General features: G+C 36.3%; 1 protein-coding gene across 5 annotated transcripts in view; it reads left to right on the forward strand.

Annotated features, from left to right (window-relative positions):
* DPP10 (dipeptidyl peptidase like 10) overlaps positions 1–20600 on the forward strand; it is a 1405070-nt gene that overhangs the window by 1303217 nt on the left and 81253 nt on the right. For all 5 annotated transcript variants that reach the window (XM_063790352.1, XM_515752.7, XM_003309203.5 and 2 more), the window contains 3 exons: positions 6156–6310; positions 12528–12625; positions 19638–19761. In XM_063790352.1, the coding sequence (XP_063646422.1) occupies positions 6156–6310; positions 12528–12625; positions 19638–19761 (377 nt within the window). The remainder of the gene's footprint in view (positions 1–6155; positions 6311–12527; positions 12626–19637; positions 19762–20600) is intronic.

A 20600-nucleotide genomic window follows, 5' to 3' on the forward strand; every position in this document is an offset into this window, starting at 1 on the left:
CCACAGGCCTGCAGAGCTGCAAGTAGCATCCTCAGGAAACCCTACTGGTCTGAACTGACAAACTAAAAATGGAAAAAATCAGCTTGCTTTTTACAATACCACATTAATCTAAACACAATCGTTGTGTCTCAGTATTGTGGAAGTGCTTTGTGTTGTGGCTATGTTTTTAAGTGTCTGTGATATAAAACCACATGTGCTGAAAACTCCCTCTGCTCTGCAGTGAGATTTTCTAAATCAGAGTAATAAAAACGATGAAGAGCCCAACCTACACTAAATTGGAATGAAATGCCATTGGTAAAAATAAATTCTTTGTAAATAATATAATATAATTAACATTGGAAGTTTCAATCCATGAGTAAATGTGCCCATTAGTTGCAGTTAAAGAAGCTTGTGCCTTATCCAGGATGACTGTTAAGCAAACGCATATTAAAGATTATTTTATTTACCTCCTTCCCATTCCAGGTAGCTTTATCTTTCCATCTGAAGAAAGTCACAAGGCTCTCTATATGATTATTTTGGTACATTAGCATTTTTATGGGGAAGAACATTAATCATATGTCACTCTAAAATAAATGAGAGTAGGCGATGCCTCATTTCTCTTGAAAAGCGTACTCAAATTTGGGTCAGGCTTATTCTTGGGAAGTACTGGACACACATACTTCAGCACCTACGACAGAACCTGTTTCTTAGAAATCTAGAGTATTGATTTTAGCCAACGGGGTATCTTTGTATCTTCAAATCTCATAGAACTTAGAGTTTACGGTGGGGCCGGGCATGGTAGCTGACGCCTGTAATTCCAGCACTGGGAGGCCGAGGCGGGCGGATCAACTGAAGTCTGGAGTTCGAGACCAGCCTCGCCAACGTGGTAAAACCCCGTCTCTCATAAAAATACAAAAATTAGCTGGGCCTGGTGGTGAGCACCTGTAGTCCCAGCTACTTGAGAGGCTGAGGCAGGAAAATCACTTGAACCCTGGAGGCAGAGGTTGCAGTGAGCCGATATCATGCACTGCACTCCAGCCTGGGCAACACAGTGAGACTCTGTCTTAAAAAAAAAAAAAAAAAAAAAAAAAGAACTTAGAGTTTACACTCAATTGGCCCTTAGCATGCATATATATACACACACACGTATATGTATATTTTTTTCCTTAATGTGTCATGTGTATAACTCATGTCTCCTTAACCAAACTGTAAGTTAGTTGCATAAATCAGTGTCAATATCACAACTGAAGAAAGGTGGCACGTTCAAAAGGGAGTAATTCAAGGAGTTTAACCTATGAAGGGGCCCCTTATCATGAACAAGGTAAATGCCACAACCGTGTCTTGTAATGGTTTAGCCATTAACAGCCAAAGGGGGAAGGGGACACAGCAGTCACCTGAAACTAGGAGAGAATGCTATACAATTTTTACAGAAATAGAAGCAGTGGCTTTTGGTTGGGCGAAGCCAAACTCACATAATTTAGATGCATGGGAGATAAGAAAATAAATTCCATGCACCCACTTCCTCCCTTCATTTGATTTGCCAGGGTTTCATAGTGGTCATACCCAAGAAAAAGTCAAAGAACATAAGAATATTCTTATTATTCAAATTAAAAGCTAGTGTCCCAGGAAAAGAAGTACATAAAATCTCATCGGCTATTGTTTCATTGCAGGATGGTATTAGTCCTGTTATATATCTGAAATTTGTAAACATAGCCACCACTTGTATTTTTCATAGAAGGTTGTGGAGAAATGCCCCCATTAATAATAATAATAATAATAATAATAATAATAATAATAATAATAAAAGCTTATTATGTGATCTTAGTTGGTAATTACAGTTGCCTTCTCCAAATGTTCATTTCTTTTACTTTTACTTTCTGTCAGGATGCTAGAGAGGTTATTTAACAGGTAGGTCAGGCCAAAATTTCATTCCTGCCAAATGTTACTCCTTTCCATCCTTTTCTATTTTTTTTTTTTTCTTTGACAGAGTCTTGCTCTGTTGCCCAAGCTGGAGTGCAGTGGCACGATCCCGGCTCACTGCAACCTCCAGCTCCCAGGTTCAAGAGATTCTCCTGCCTCAGCCACCTGAGTAACTGGCATTACAGGTGCCCACCACGCCCAGCTAATTTTTGTGCTTTTTAAATTTTTTAGTAGAGATGCGGTTTCGCTATGTTGGCCAGGCTGGTCTCTAACTCCTGACTTCAGGTGATCCGCCCACCTCGGCCTCCCAAAGTGTTGTGATTACAGGTGTGAGCCACTGCACTTGGCCCCATCCTTTTGTTAATTATGTTGTTACAATTTCAGTTTTCCATCGACCAGTACTATTGGGCAAAAATGTATCTGTGACTCTCCTGAGTTCCAAATGTATTTCTCCTTGCCCTCCTTTGCACAGCAAACATATTTTTATTTCTGGCAGATGAGGGCCGTCATCAGACCCAGCTTAGTAGCTGTGTTTTGTCTTTTTTTGGGGGGGTTGCATAATGAGCCCACAATGGTGGGGAGAAAATTTCAGTTTCCAATTCAGAGGAATAGAATTATGACTATATTCCTGGTGGATACCCTGGTCCTTTAGGCAATGGACTTCTAAATTCACCAACTTCAATATTATGGGAATAAGAAGCAAATTGTGTTCTGTGGGTTATTGGTGTGATAATAAAAGATACCACTACTACTTCTACCCCTTAGTGCCTAGATCTGCACCTCATGGCTATACAGGTGGAGCACACTGCATGTTAAAGGATGACATCCCGGCTTCAAGGTTATTGCTAAACAAATAGTGCCAAAACTGAGGTAGAGCAGACTATTTTACTCCTCTGTCAATCCAAGTACATATAGCTAGTGGGGAACATGATAAAATTAGTAAATACCACCACTGAGTCCATGGTGCTTTTTTGCCACAAAATATTTCCTTTTTTGAGATAAAGGTAATGTGGATTATTATGGTAATGGATAAATGTTTCTGGAAAGAGTAGTGCTGAACAGATCCGTTGGCAGCAAAAGCAAATCCACGCCCAGAATATGTGTGTATCTCTGTGATGACAAAATGCTACACTGTCTTGATGGAAAGGTTTTCATATAATTCATGTGCCTTCCTCATTACGTTATCTCAAAAAAGGAAATATTTTGTGGCAAAAAATTCACGTGCCATCAGCTCTTCCCCTGAGAAGTGATCCTATGTCAAAGGCTCAGCGATGGCCACTACCATTGGCGGGCAATGGTGGGAGCCAGAGGCTGACGGACATGTACTTGGCAGTCATCTTGTCCTAAATTTTTCCCCTTTCTAGTAAGTCGATTCACTTGTTTTTCCTAAACCTCCTTGTCACTAGTTTTCTAATTTTGCTTGTGCCACATCCCTTGATAGGTGGACCCTTATTAGTTACTGCGCTTGAGTCAGGATGTTTCCATGCCTGAAACTAAGTCTCCTACCATGAACAGTGGACAACAAAGTGTTCTGTTCAAAATCTTACCAACTGGGAAGATTTCTGTTTCTTATTTCTTTCAGTGCCACTCCTGAGTCAGATTCTAGTATGGAGCCTACCCAGTTCCAGCTCGTTGTTGTACATCCTGCAGACCTGCCGTAAACTAGGCCCGCGTTTATTTCTCCCTCGCCAACTTGTGTTAGGAAACATGCTTTGTGGCACAGATGTGAGATGAGGAGAGGGGATGAAGCAGAGAAGGCAATACAATGGGCAATCACATTTGTTTTCTGGCTCAATTTCACTTTTATTTTATAGTGGAATGGTGTGTGTGTGTTCAGTTCTATGGTCAGTGGATCAGATAGCAATCAGTTCATGATGGGCAGTTTGGGTTGCGTACTCACTTAGTATCCCATGGTGAGGCTAGATGTTTCTCCTGGAGCCCTGGAAAGAGCTGCTCTTGAAATAGATAATATTTTTCAGTACAAGCGACAATGATCTTTTTTCAAATCTTGTAATGCCTGTCCTATGATTGTCATATGGAGAGTCCCAAAGGCTCCACACAGCATCTCTATTTGCCATGGGCACTGACATTGCCATTGGATCTGCTGGAGTCACAAGGTTCAGGACATAGAGGAGGTTGCAACATGACCTAGATCAGTTGCAAGGCCCCCGGTACACTGATTCTACTCAGAACTAGCAGTTTTACAGCTTGCCTGGGATCTAGAACAGAGAACATATGTCAATGCGGCTTGTGTTGTTTTCAAAGTCCAAAGAATTCAATTCCTCTTTACTTTTACATAAGTACAATTGTAACAAATTTTCTCTGACTTTAGAAGAGATATCCCGGTGTATCCCAAACTACTAGATTTCTAGAAACATCCCCGGTGTTGCACACTTTTAAATTTTAAAGAAATTTGTCTCCCTTTCTCTACCTCTATGCAGAGGAGTTCTAGTTCCCTAGGATAGCGGTTGCCTCTGTCAGCAAGAAGATTTGTCAGAATTTTGATGTTCAATATCTTCAGCCATAAAATTAGCCACATACAGCAGCATTCAACCATAATGTGTTATTTATAAGATTGGCCAAGAAATCATAACTATACTGTATGCTTTTGTCCAAACATTCTTATCCTGTGTGTTGGGGTCCCAATCCATCGTTATGAATATCTTTGTCTTACCCTAAAAGAGCAAATGGAGTTGAGCCTCTAATATGGATTGCAGCCCTGTACCCGTTCCTATGTTCTCGTGGACTGTGGCCATAGTTTCCGTGCAACTACAGAAGAGATGGACTCTTCCAAAGATACCATCGTGATCTTTTGTTTTGCATGGGCATTCCTGATTTCACAATCATGGTTTCAAGCTCTCTTTTTTCCTGTGTACTATCTCTGGGGTGTCAGAAGAACCATGGGAACTTGTTTCCTAATCTTTACAATCACCATTGTTGTAGCAAGTAAGTGCTACAACACTTACTTGCTATAACTAGAGATGCTGTGTGGAGCCTTTGCCACTCTCCATATGACAATCATAGGACAGGCATTACAAGATTTGAAAAAAGGCCATTGTCACTTGTATTGGAAAATATTACCTATTTCAACAAGCATTTGTTCTCCCAATGCCTTTTCCCTCTACCTGTATTTTATTCCATGTCACCACCACTGATGATTGATTACTCACAGTTCCGTCTCTTGCTATGGATTGTCTATGCTCCAATTCCCACCTGAGAAGGTGATAAATTCCATTTGTACATATAGATAGAGAGATGACAAATGTAGTCTCAAAATCTAATTTTGAGGGTCTCTTCTGAGTCTGCTGCTAGTATTAACTTCTGTATCTGTCAGAGTCCCAAGTGTTGGCACATTCAACAAGATGCTTTGAAGATAATTTATTTACAAAGTGAACATTTTATTATCTTTTTATTTACAAGGAGAACGTTTGCTAAGGTTAAGGGGTAGGAAAACCACAAAGGAAAGTGATGTAAACTAAGCTAGTAGCAGCCAAGTTGTTAGCACTCCTATGACCATGAAGATGAGCCATTACTAGACACATAAGGAGAAATTTGTGTAGAGGTGGCTGCAGTGACAGAAGTAGTGACATCATTTAAAGTTCACAGCCAGCCTGAGGTAACATTGTAGGATAGAGCCAAGAGAGTAAATAACCTGACTTTACTCTCCTCTTTCTAATCTCCTGCCAAAGGGAAGCCAGAGGACATGGGGGCCATTTTGATGTCGTTCATATAGGTTAGCTTTCTGGACCAGAAAGCGGGAATCAAAAAAGTGGATAGTGGATCTTGAATTAAATGAAAGATACCCAGTATACTTCTTATTCCATTTTCTTAGAGCTTAAAATAGTTTGATGAATCTAGTGGGCCCTCAGTTTGGTTGATGATGGTAGAATGCAAATATGATTACATGCAAATATGAATGAATCATGACATGGATATGGTTTTAGGCCACATCTCACTCTTCAATCACCGTTCTCATTCTGATTACTCCAGTAGTGCTTTCATCTGTTCTGTCTACATTGCTGAAAATCCATGAAATCCTGACTTAGTTGCTTCATTGTTTCCTTCCTCTACAGCTGCTTGCTCTTGCTGGAATTAAAAGGGTGACTCAGAATTAGAGAATTTTCGGGGAAGTTAATAAAATTCTATACACAGTCTAGAAAATGTAGGTGTACAATGGAGATTTCAAGGACAGATGTTTGTGGGTCACTGAGCCCACATCTCTACAGTTGCTCTCAAATAACACTCATTTATTCTAGAGGAACTCCTGCATTCTCACATCGCCCACTGGTGGTCACCAGATGGAGAAAGACTTGCCTTCCTGATGATAAATGACTCTTTGGTACCCACCATGGTTATCCCTCGGTTTACTGGAGCGTTGTATCCCAAAGGAAAGCAGTATCCGTATCCTAAGGTAAGTAACGTGGAAGTACTATTTTGTTCCTTCTCTCTCTGCACTAGTGACTTGACGGATGGTATTCTTGGTTCTTGAACAAGTTGTCTTTGGAGGAAAACAGAAGTTTTCCTTACTTGTCAGACTCATCGCTTTCGATCTCTCAGTAGTCTATACACAGTGCTTGGGTAGAGAGAGGTAGAGATGATTTGAAAGTGTGTGAACTTTCACTTTTGTTGCATTTCTTTCCTTTTGATGCTCACTTTTATTTTTTCACACCTTACAGTTGAAAGGGGAGAGAGAAGCAATCAGGGGTGTACTGAGGCCAGGGCAATGTTTTGTCCAAGGCCTATTCCATAATAGGTGTTACAAAGGAGGGGAAAGTGCCATGGTCAAATACATTGGAAGTTCTTAAAAAAAAAATCTAGCTTCTTTCAGATGATTTCTTAGAGCACTTAATGTGCTATATGTTAATGTATATTATAAATCTTCTATAAAAAATAGACTATGCATAAAGAATCTCCAGTCTGAAATAGATTAAGCATAAAGAATCTCAATAAAGAAAGGACCAAGTATAAAAAAATCACCCATAAAGAATAGACTAAGCATAAAGCATTTATTAGTATTAGTATCAATATCAGCATTACCTTGGCAGAGCATACTCTAGAACACACTATATAAAATGCTGGTATGTAGTCATAGCCATGGTTAGGTAAGACAGATGGAATTTTTCATCAGGTGAAGAAATATGGCAATATGTTCCAGACAGCAAAACTATTTTCAAGTGTTGGGCAAGGCCTCTATAAGAGGGTTGTAAAAACATCTGGATTGTACTGTTTTTTCCTCTGTATGCCATCTTTTATTGCTTGAGATCTCTTTTAAACATGTATTTTTTCCCAATGTTTATATAACAAAGAAGAAGGCTCATGTGTAAGGCCCCCAGTATATTAATCATGTAAAGAAGTCTTATAGGAAACTTGTAAAATTTCTCTTCTCATTTTAGCTCCTAATTAAGTAAGAGAGGATGTTGATCTCATTTAGAAGCCATTTTTAAGCCATTTCTTTAGTGAGTTGTACTTTGTCTTTTTCAAGCACAATAGGTTTTCTGCCGTTTAATTCATGCACTACATTAGTTAGACAAACTACTGGGTAGGTTCCATCACCCTCATCACTCTAGCCCTGTCAGGGTGGGGGTGAGGTCATTTACACTTTCCTTCTGTTCCCACCAGCCACCATGTTCTTTTTATCCAAAGGCAAAAAAAGGAGGCTTGAATATTGAGGATCAGAAATAAAATGAGCATATTCCTCAGTGAGATTTCTCATCCATCTTCCTTCCACAGGTTGTAGTATTAAATGCAAGATTATAAAGAATATGATTCCATGATTTTAAAATGTGATTTATAGGGTCTTCTCTGGACATAGATTAGAAAGCAGATATACTCAGTGCTTTTTAGGAGAACATAATGATTTAACTTCACAAAAAAATTAATACTAAGAGATTTTTATTGTACTCAAAGAAAAGAACTTCTGCTTTCTCCAGTCTCCAATTATAGATTTAGCTTTTTTTTTTTTTTTTTTGGCATGACAGTTTGGACCTATACAGCATACCAGCACTATTTTTTCCCCCAGAGAAAACCTGAAAAGTTGCCCCAAATATATTAATTCTCACATTGTTTGATTTATGATAATAAATGTTCACCTGACAATTGAAATGTGAAATGGAGAACTAGTGACATACTGTGAAAGACACATTCAACTGTTCAGTGCACTGCACAAAGGAATAAAATAATATCCAGCTCCTCAGTGCACTGCACAAAGGGAATACAGTCACATCTGACTGCTCAACGCACTGCACAAAGAAAATTCAGTCAGTTCTGTGGAAGGGACAACTGTTTGTAACTGATTTCCCAAAAGAAATGGGATTTTTTTTTATTCACATAGTAAAACCATATGCATTAGCTGCATGCTCAAATTGCCTTCTTAGTTCTAGACTCATGGTGCTTGAACTTGGCCATGACTAGGCCTCATAATTTTGACTAGATTGAGACAAACAAACAAACCAATGGGAGTATTTGAGGAAATTAAATTATGTCAGCAATAATTCAGAAGATACTGGATATGAACCTAGATACTTTATCATTTGATAATGTCTTCTAATAAATTAATATTGCTTAATAGTAAAGATAGGCATAACATAATAATCTTTGTTTATTAATTGTAGAAATCACAGGTGCTAATGATAAACTTTATGTTTTCAGGGAGACTTTCCACTTGTTTGTTTTTTTCTTATTTGGTCTTTATCACAATTGTCTCAATTTTACAAATGAGCAAAGAGATTCTAAAAGGCTTCGTGCTTTTATACAAGTCACAGTTATTTTAAGAACAGGGAAAAAACTCAAATCTATTGATTTCATCCCTCTCTATAAAACTACCACAGGTCAACAATTTGTATTTCCAAAAACACAGCTGGAATCCAAACATCTCCTTGTCAAGTTAACACATATATGTGGAGCTCTGTTTGCTCCATTTACTCCTAATGACTTAGCTACATGTGGGTGCCATTCTTAGCCTCACACCTGTCATTTTATATATATGCAAATAATATATATAACTATATATGATAACTACCATTAATATTTATTAGAAGTAAAAAAACATATGCCTCTAATAGGCAAAGCCAAAAGAAAGAATTTCCAGTCCTCAGGTGACTTTCAGTAGGAAGACCTGCTCACCTACCCAGGTACTTAAGACAACAGGACTCTAAGAAAATAATCTGTTTTGGTCCTTGTTCTTAAAACAAATTTCAGTATCATTTTGGGTATGTTACGTCAATTTTCAGATTTTTTATTATCTACTCTGGTTTCAAAAAATGTTTTGTTAGTTTTTGCTGTAACAAATGTGTTGTTTCAATTCACTCTTATGTGATAAACTTTCAAAAAGTGCCACTTTGGAAACTGAAACAACACATAGAGTTTATACTAAATTGTGCTTTAAATTAAACTAGATGAAAATGAGTATAGCAAATACCTAATGTGGTCAGATTTACTAATGAAATACAGTAAACAAATATATTTGTATTTTACTTAATTCAGCATGATTCATAACTCATAAAATACCCTATCATTAGCAATTCAGCACAAAAGAGATGCACGGTTCTATCCCAGTAACCTCAGGTTAATCTTTGTAATTAAAACATTATCTTGTTTAATGACAATCTAGTTGCCAGTAAAATAAGGTTAATTGTTATTGAGGCTTGTGTTTCAGAATAATAGAGGGGAGAAATTTGTGGATTTGCAGTCTTCATGGCAAACGTAACTGTAAAAAGCAAATAGATGAAAACCCTCCAATCTGCAAACTCTTGAAATTATTCAAATATTAAAATTTACAAATGAACTTGTGATGTGTGCTTAATTTCAAAACTCCATGGAAAGATACAAATCTGCGATTAGAGAATGCTGGACTGTTGAATTTTGGAGGCAGCCTAACGCTTAGTTGAGATGTTCACGTTTTGTCTGAAAACTGGCCACATGTGTGCACAATTTTTACTTTGTGATAAGCTTATAGCGCTGCTGACATAAAGAAAACTGCCTTAAAGATGATAACTGATATGTCTTTAAGAAAGTATGCCATAAAACTGTGCATCATTGGTAAGAATTCACAGAAAGATCTAATTTAATTTCCCATTTGCTTTAATCAGTGTATCGAATGATAAAAAATAGAAGCGCAGCTTTTCACTAACTAGAAGATTTAATGTCTTAACAATAATTATCATTTTAATTCACTACCATATACTATTTTAGGCACTTTACATAAATCTTTTTATTAGTTTATGAGATATTCTTATCTACAGACAGGAAACCTTCAACTCAAAATTTCTGATTTGTGACATATTCTCAAAGAAGTGTTTGTCTCATTTTTGACAAAATAAGACAAATAAAATGATACTTGAGAATCTTTAGCATGTGCTCATAGCCATGCCAAGTAAATAACAGACTGAACATTTGGACTCAGGTTTCATGGACTTACACATTAAGCTAAGCCTGTTCTCGAAATGTGGTCCTTTCACCAGCATCATAGGGTATCAGCTTCATGCTGGAGGGGGACTGCCTTCAGCAGTCAGTAGCCTAACAAGCCCCTCAGGATGTCTGAATGATTGCGATGCTGTCTAACTTTTGACCACCACTGAGCTGTTACATAGATAGATACATAAATAGATAAAGATACAGATAAAGGTCAATGTTTTATTAAAATTTGCACACTCATTATCTGGGAATTTTGTAAAAACAGATTTGTAGGCCCACACTGAGAGATTCTAATTCCAAGTCTGAATATAGGCTTCAGGTGGGGTCCATGAATGAGTTGCTAAGGTTCCAGGAGATGCTGATTGATGCTACGGTCCAAGAACAACACTTCGAATGGCACTGCCAATACTGTGTCAGGCTGTAAAGTTCAACATACGAGACCCAGCTAGAGAAATGGTAGGCTGGTAGGCTAAAAATGGAATAGATTAAGGCCATTATTTTGAGGGAGAAACATGACAACTAAATTAAAACAAGAATGATGTGAAAGAGAGCTCATAAGTGTCACAGAAGGCTAAACTGCCCAAAAAATGTTCCCGGGCACTGTTGGGCTTGGGAGCAATGAAAAGATTTGCAAATTCTGATCCAGAACCTTTGGCGTGTGGCGGGCTCGTAGCTTATCTTCCAGGAAGCCCTTTACTCTATGAACCAATTTCATAATCTCTCTTAACAGTTACCTCATTTCCATAGTGGAAACCTTTCCTGACTTCTTTCTTTGGCTCAAAACTTCTAACCTGTGAATGATGTACTTCCACAGATGTGCTAGTCTCTTTTGATATCCAACAAAACATTTATTGAGGAACCCTTGCTGGCTACTGTTGGAATATATTATGTTGATTCTGGTCCTGATTTAACTATGGGTTTTGTCAATGCCAATTCCTTAAACATGGATCTTCGTCATTTTTAAATCAGTTTTATTCCCTTTAGGTTGTTTATTGGATTTTTAAATTCAACTCACATTTAATTTCCTTTTTCTCTTCTATATATCTCATGTGGACTTCTTTAAGCATCAGCCACATCATAAGGATAATGGCATATTGTTTAGAAACATATTAAGTACTACCTTATTGGTACTTAATGGCATATTAAGTTTAGAAACATTTGGTACCTCATTGATGGGGTTATTCATTCATTCATTCCAATTGCTTGAAATATGTCATGAAAGTTCTCATTCCTGCCCCTTACTCACATTGTATTTGGCAAAACTTTGAAGGCCATTGTGTTGGAACAAACAGAAAGCGCAATATTCACATTGTAATTAAGAACATCCTGGGTTTAAATACTAACTTTCTTAGTTTTAGGTATTTCACCTTGCACTGTTTGCTTAGATTCTCCATTGTGACCAAGAAAATGTTTATATCTTACGACTGTAGTAGGGACATTTAATTTAATAATTTGTGCAATGCCTTTAGTGCCTACTATGTGCCAGAAACGTACCAACTACTATGCCTGCTAGTTATTATTTATTTAATGAAGTGTTGATTCACTGAACTCAAATTAAATTATCCTTGCTATCCTTGCCTTTCTGTTCCTCATGCAGGTACTCAGTGAGGACAGTCTGCCCATGGCCCACCTCCCAAGGGTTGTCAATTATGCAAATGAGTCACCCCATTTAGTAATCAGTAATGTTTAAAAGGAAAGCCCGGGAGATTAATGCGATAGCATACATTAGGCTTTTGGAATTTTAAGCATGGGGCACCTGGTTTTGGTAGGCTTCTTTCTTTCTTTCCTTTCTTTTTTTCTTCATTTCTCCTCTTTTTTTTTTAATTAGCCAAACCTTCTTCCCATTGCATTTCATATCCTCTAATGTGAATAACTACTTGATCTACTAGTTTGTTTGTTTTTGTTTGTTTGTTTGTACAGCCAGCCCTTCTGGTGCCATTTTAGGGAAAGAACACAGTAGCACTGCCTAATGAGTGAAGTCATCACGATTTCCTATCACCTTTAATTGTCTGAAGAAAATGCTTGAGAAGCATCAATCTTCAAAAACAATTGAGGGCAATCATGTTGTCGAATTTAAAATCATTTCTACTTCAGAGAAATGAAACTTTTTTTCTCTTCTAACACAAAACAGTAAATGAATCAAAAATCCTTTTCTTTTTTACCCAATATATTCTAATGCTTAATGTACTTGCAATACAACTTTCATTTTCTCAAAGGCAGGTCAAGTGAACCCAACAATAAAATTATATGTTGTAAACCTGTATGGACCAACTCACACTTTGGAGCTCATGCCACCTGACAGCTTTAAATCAAGGTATGCAATTTCAATTTCACTTTTATGGGGAAATAGATATTTTCACTCCAATTATCATTTTGTTGCAATTTAGAGAGAGATGTGGTCAGCTCAACAAATCCACTTGAAAATAAAGCTGAAGTTGCCTACATTAGTGAGGAATGAAGTCATTCTGGGTCTCTGGCTGTTCCTAAGAAGCATTTAGCTCCAAGGTGATTATCAGCACCATACAATGACTGAAGAGGCTGATACTGAGAATTAGGTCTTTTGCTGGAGATGTGACAGAGATGGGAACAAAAGATCATTTTCCACTGAATTTTCTTCAAGAAAATAGTTGCTCCACATTTTTTTGAAGGTGTTCATTAAAAGTGTATAATCTCTCTGGAATTCGTGAGTTTTTCCAACTTTCTCCCCTCCGCACAGTTTTGCCAAAGATTCTCTAGCTTTCTTCTCCAGACAGAGACATTTAAGAATTTTTATTTTTCAAAATATCCTATGTATGAAATACTTATATTTAAGAAACTTGATCAGGGAGAAAGTAAACACATTTTATTGGGTCAGAAGCATAATTTTAATATTAGCAAAATCTTCAGTAGTGAACAACTAATTAAATAATCATGTGTATTTTGAAATCCATCATGGTTTCAGACTTCAAAAGTGATTCTTTCAAATACTAGAGTCCTTTGGAAATTTATCACAACCCTAGAGCTGGGATAGGCAGCTGATTTAGAAAAATGTTTTCACATTATATTGAATGATGTGGGGATAAGTTCAAAGTTTATTTTGATGATATCGATAATCAGGGTGATTGGTTCCCACAGAAATTTCATTCAAATGTTGTTTCATTGACATTATTTAGAAAAAATTTCGTCCCAGTTGGTCATTTTCACAGAGAGTGCAGCCTGATGTGTGTGGAAATTTTACCTACTTGAAAAGGTAATAAAGGTTTATGGAATGCTTACTCCAGAAGACCCTCATTAACTACCTAATATAAACTTCTCCTTCTACTGATGGAAAAGATAAATCCCAGTGAGAGTAAATGATTTAGATTAGGGGCTCAGGACTCATTGATAAGAAAAGTAGAAAATGAAGTAAGGACTCTTTCATCAGGTTACAGAGCATTTCATCCACGTTGGATGGAAGACCTTAATAACAGGCCTGAATTGGCATATAATGTAATAAAGTTGACCAAATCAAATAGTAACAGTTATTTCTGAGCTTGATCTAGCAGCCATGAATGGTTACGTTACAAATGAAGCAATGATGGATACTATTGACATTTTATCTGGTCCTTAACTCTTATCTTTTTCTCTGGTTTGTTTAATGCTATGGAATAACGGAAAAGGGAAATAGACTAGGAGTGTTTGAGTCAACCACCATTTCATTTGTCTCATTGGATAAATCACTTTACCTCTCTCAGGGCTGAATCCCCTTGTCTTTTTTTTTTTTTTTTTTTTTTTTTTTTGAGATGGAGTCTCACTCTGTCACCCAGGCTGGAGTTCAATGGCACAACCTCGGCTCACTACAAGCTCCGCCTCCCAGGTTCACGCCATTCTCCTGCCTCAGCCTACTGAATAGCTGGGAGTACAGGCACCTGCCACCACACCCAGCTAATTTTTTGAATTTTTAGTAGAGATGGGGTTTCACTGTGTTAGCCAGGATGGTCTCAATCTCTTGACCACGTGATCCGCCCTCCTTGGCCTCCCAAAATGCCGGGATTACAGGCATGAGCCACTGTGGCCGGCCCTGCTTGTCTTGAAATAAAATTTCTAATTTTTTTCCTTTCAAAAAAAGTTTGCAATGGGAATCAAATTTACAATATCCATGTTTCTTTCTAAAAGGAGCTCTCGATTCCTGACCTTGATTTTTTTTACCTATTTGTATAAATATAAACATATATAAATTGAATTATTAATAACATACTTTCTTCATGTCCTATTAAGTTAATCAAATGTCCTCTCTTCTCTTTGATGTTTGTGTTGTGTTCATAGTATAGCTACCTGTACAGTTTGAAATACTGCCTAAACTCTCAATAGCAGAATATTTAAATAATTCATTTTATAATAATTTACATGTTTATGGGTTTTTTTTTTTAGTATGTTACTTAAGCATCTGGTATATTTTTATAATCTTTAGGTTATCTGTGAATTGACAGTCAATAAGTGAATCATGTTATGTTTCTCAGTACAGTTATAAACTATCATTTTTTTCTTTTTTAGTACCTTTTTTCCACCACACCTAAACCACAAATATGATCATCTCTTAGTTTTCTTGTCTTAATAAAATCACCAAAATGACTACAATAATAATTGAATACATATATGATTATGTCTATATAAGGAGGAATAATAGTAAGATAAATATAGAAAGATTTTTTTCATGACTTCCGCTACCTTATAAACCAGAGTCTCTGACCTCCACACTGGAGAACAACATTTTTTTGTTGTTTGAATTGAAGATCTTAGGTCCTTTTTTTGGTCTGTCTGATTGTTTATTTGGATGATTGGTTTCCTTATTTATAATAACTAGTGTTTATCACTGTAATAGAAAAAGTTCCCCAAGCTAGTATCATTATCCCTTCAACCCAATACTTATACTCACCAAAGACTGTAAAATACATTTTAATTAATTTATATGATTTAGAAAGAAATTAAAAGGATAAGATAATCTACAGAAAGGCATAATTTCTTCTCCTAATTCTTACCCTCATACTCTCTTCAATTGTTTTATTTATTTATTTATGTCTGATTCAGCTGAAGTCATTTCATCAATTTAGACAATGAGTGCAACTTTTCTTCAATAGTAATTCAGTTCAGACTCATCGCATCACCATTCAGTTTATCTTTATCTGAATCACAGTCTGTATTGATTCTGAAAAGAATGTAGCATGGTAGGAACTAAGATAATGCCCCTTTTGGAATATCCCCAGAACTAGTGGGAGTTAGATGGGTTATCTCATCTTGGAAGGAAGAAACATTTTGTCAAATTGTTGTACTGTGCACTTAAGGTATTGCAATCACACAATACCTTTATTAGAAAATTTAAGTGTGAATTTTAAAATATATATTTACTTTCCAGGGAAATTTTATCTTATGATAATGAATCATGAAGATTTTCCACAGATTGGATAAGTCACATTAATTTGGAGAAGTGATACGTGGTCATTTGTGTAGACCTCTCTAGTCTGAAGAGTAAAAGTAATGACTTGTCCTTGGTTTCTTCTTACTCTATGTCTTTAGCATTATTTTACTTCTTAGAAACCTTTCTGTAGTCACTTATCTTTTGTGACCCATTGTTCTCAACCTGCATCACTGATTTAACATGATCATTTTGCCCCTGTGACTCTGGGCTTGACACTGTCATGCTTTCTCTCCCTATTTCTTTAAGTATATCTAGCCTACATCTCTTACTCTTCCAAGGAGTATCTGTGCCTTCCAAGAAAATCTAATTAATAAATTAACCCATGTTCATGGAAGTGTCCTGAATAACCCTTCCGACAAGTAATGCATAGTTATTAACAGAGGTCTTTGGAGAACACCAGCTATAATTTGGTCATGAATACCATCACGATATACTTATGGGAAGACATCACAGATTATCTAGAAGAAAATGAGCTCAAAGTAACTACACTGCACAAATATTTTGGTGTAAACACAGAGCAATGATTGGACAGGAAGGCCATGAAAACACGGTGTAACTGCTAACATACCTGTCTGCAGGTGATGCTGGGGCCTCCATTCCACATAACCTTGTGGACAATTAGATCTTCTGTGCCAGACCACCCAGCTGATAGAAAGTCTCTGTTGACTTGAGTGCAATCCCTCTAACTAGCTTGTCTCTGTCTCTGTGGCTCAAGAGGACCAGATCCTCGAGGACTTCCTGGGTAATCCAGAGCCATGGAGACTAGGAACAAGCAGGAAACCCAGTTATAAGAAAGGGACACTTCTGCTGGCCACTGGTCGTGGAACACCAGATCTAATGTGTTCATGAGATGGAGTTCCAGGAGGACAGCTACATCTGCAGCAGGCAGGCCAAGGAGTGTGACATTTCCAGGTAAGGGTGCTTCCCTGCTCCCTCATTCAGAGACAGCCTGAATACTTAAGAGTAAGCAAGATCAGTCAATATGAATCACAGGGAGATGTACACCTAGGCTCCTGGGGCAAGGAAAGAAAGGATATAGGAAGTGATTGAGTTAATAGATATATCTTTCCTCCCTGCCTATGTGTCAAGCTCTACTTGAGCTTCCATTTTGGCTATCTCCAACACCTTCATATAGAAATTTCAGTGGTTTGAAATGGCCGTTTGTTAGACTTTACCAATCAAAATTTGTGGAGAGCTTTCATTCTTCAGATTGTGTTTACCATGTGCAAGGTCATTCTTGGGTATAAGCAAGGTTTGTAATGAGGTATCTCACATCAGATTATGCTTTGCTTATGACCATAAGCCACATTATGTAAAAACAGATGCAATAATCACAATATTTAATCAAAGGGAAATATAAGTATATTGCTATAAATTAATGATTTTCAAGTTAACAGTTTACAACTAAGTTAGTGTTCCCTTAAAAATCAGTTATTCACCACATTTGTACTCATTGGCTTTTCATTCTTTTCCAAAGATGAAGTTCTTTTTTTTAAGTCAAAATTTGGCATCTTAGCTAATAAATATATTCTGTCATGCCTGTGAGGTGTTGCAAAGATGTTCTTGTAGCATTTCATTTGAGACCAACTTTGAAAAGGAAAGCTCTCAAGATGAATATTTAAATTCTGTTTTGTTGTTGGTGGTATTTATTTTTAAAATTATTCATGTTAGTTTGTTACCTCATATTGCACAAAATATAATATTATGGCAGGTAATTGAGACAAATTTCTGATTAGATTAGAAAAGCAACTATATATCAGTTCAATATAGAGTTTACCAAAAAATATGACCTTCTTGATTTTGCAGTCTTTGGTTAGTTGTTTACAATATTCAAATTAATTTTTTACTTCAAATTTCAACAACATTTATATCAATTATTCAGCATTTCAGCACTTATTTTCTGATTATTTATAGTACTTACTATCATTTTTCTATAAATTAAATTCTCTAGAAAAATCTATTAAAGGTTAATACTTCATTTTCTACTTTTTAATATTCACATTGCTAAATATAATGGTGTATGCAAAATAATCGGCTTAAACGAAACACAGTGAAAGTGAACAGGACACTGTTCTTTGCAGGACCACAAGGCCTATTGATATGGACAAAGATTATACCTAAGCCAACTGCATATTTGATTCAATGTTGCCTTATTAACTCTACTTTGGGCACTTTATGTTTTGATTTTACTGAGTTTAAAGGCAGTTTTCAAGCAGAGCTCAGCTAGTTGTGGCAGCTGCCAGATGTCTTGAAGAAATTGTTGAAAAAAATATGACAGCCTTCCTTGTATGTCAAGTTATGCTTGCCCTTCTACTGACATCTTCACTTTGATAGGCTAACAGGTTTTCTAGAGGAAACAGTAGCTACTCGGTAATGTTAGATATGTAACATTCATGTAGTTGTATATCTAACCCAGATACCTCTGAAGACAGGCAATTTGTATCAAGAGGTTATTTTTCTGTAGTTGATATTTTTCTAAGTCATATAAAACTAGGTTAATTAACTGTGGTTGTTGTTTTTTTTTTTTTTTTTTGAGACAGAGTCTTGCTCTGTCGCCCAGGCTGTAGGGCAGTGGCACGATCTCGGCTCACTGCAACCTCTGCCTCCCAGGTTCAAGTGATTCTCCAGCTTCAGCCTCCCGAGTAGCTGGGATTATAGGCATGTGCCACAACACCCGGCTAATTTTTTGTATTTTTAATAGAGACGGGGTTTTACCATGTTAGCCAGGATGGTCTCAATCTGCTGACGTCGTGATCCACACACACGCCTTGGCCTCCCAAAGTGCTGGGATTACAGGCATAAGTCACTGTGCCTGGCCAAAACTAGGTTAATTAGTTTTAATACAGTACATTGATGACACTTTCCGTGACACGTGGATGGCTGTTTCTTCTGAGATCAGATGAGATTGGGCATGTTCAGGATGGTATGGCTGTAGACTGGATGGCTATTTCTAAAGTAACTGATCTGTTCTGAAACTGGGCAAGTTTTTAGAGAAGTTTTTTTAAGTTTTTATCATAAATGGATGAGTATTGATGATTGCATTTTGTTGCGTGTGAGTTGGAAGCTTTGTGACATATTGTATACATGTCCAAACGTATGTGTTACAAAGGAAGATATATAAACTTTCCAATCACCAGTTACCATGAGGACATAATTGGCCCCATAAATTATATCTTTATTATACCAAGAATTTAATAGACTCCCATCTTCTTTAATTTGATTCATTTCTTGTTTAAAAATGTTTCAAATAAATAAGATAATTAACAATATGGAAAAAATTATGTATTAAAAATTGGGACTGGTCCTTGGTCTACAACTGGCAAAGACCAAAACAAACCATTCATACCTTGGTAGCCAAAGTCCCCATGTATGAAGTGAAATAACACAGAGGTTATGTAAAGGATATAATTATTAAGCCAGGAATAATCTTTGCCTTTTAACTGGAAGAGATTATTCTTGATGATTCATTGATTGTGATTTTAAAGAAAAAAATAACATACCTTTATAAATGTATACTTGTTTTGCAGTTAAAGGAGTACTAATCAATAGAAAATTTTCATAAATATCTAGCATGTCATTGTTTTGATTTTTCCAAGAAATACTTTTCTGGGAAATAATTCACTCTCAAATTTGTTCTCAAATTATCTGTATATTTGTATACTTATGTATACATCCATGTGAATACATACATACACATATATTTGTATTTATATATGTAAATATTGAAAAGAGCAGATATCTATTTATCTATCTATCTATACATAAATTAATATGTAGCAACATCTTTATAGTGGTTCAGTTATTCTTATATATAAAATGGCAAATATATACTGTTGGTACTATATCAATGCTCTGGCTCTAAACATACATTTTAATTTTGTTTCCAAACTAGAGAATACTATATCACTATGGTTAAATGGGTAAGCAATACCAAGACTGTGGTAAGATGGTTAAACCGACCTCAGAACATCTCCATCCTCACAGTCTGTGAGACCACTACAGGTGCTTGTAGTAAAGTGAGTATAATTTCTTTTTCTTTTATGCCTAAAATGAAGTAGCTTATGCAGCTTTACAAAGGGGAATCAGGAAATGCTTTGTACAAAAAAAATTCAGTGTTTAACTTTTAAAACTAGTAGGAAAAGAATTATTCTATTAAGAATATATACTTTAATTTATAAAGCTTCCAAACTTTGAAGTGAACAATATTGATGATAAGCAGAAGAGAACAAACTGAGCTTTTGAAAAGCAAATTAATTTTTATACAGCATGAAGTATAATCCAAGCCACGTTAGCTTCTTTCTCAGATATGGAATTTTTCTCCATATTTTGTCTTTGATTATCTTGAGAATATAAGAAGTTTCTTTCCTATCTTCTTTAAACATATTCCTTTTAATTTTTTCTGTAGTTCAGATAGATCTGATAAAATAACAGTGTTTCTATACTGAAATTAAGTAAAACAAGTAAAAAATTGGTTCATGAACTACTCTGTTTTGAAATCAGGTTATATTTCAATTCTTAATACCAGTTTTTGTAAACTGTAGTAAATTCAATGTGTCATTTTTAAGATTCCTGGTAGAGAAAACACTGCAGTACGTTTAAACGGTTATGTGTATGGTATTTGGGTAAAGCATTTTTAGATTAACAACTGAATTTTCAAACTTCTGTTCTGGAAAAGATGGAGTACGTGTTACCTGACTAGCTTTTCTGTTATAAACAACTGTAAAATTGTACAAAGTATACAAAACATCTGTTTTCAGATATGGGACATTAGGAGGATCATGACCATAAATGCTGAAATCAAGTAAACGCACAAAATCAACCTTGCTATGACTTTCTATTCACAACACTTTTGAGA

This window comes from Pan troglodytes, chromosome 13, assembly GCF_028858775.2.
Source record: "Pan troglodytes isolate AG18354 chromosome 13, NHGRI_mPanTro3-v2.0_pri, whole genome shotgun sequence".
Lineage (NCBI taxonomy): Eukaryota > Metazoa > Chordata > Mammalia > Primates > Hominidae > Pan > Pan troglodytes.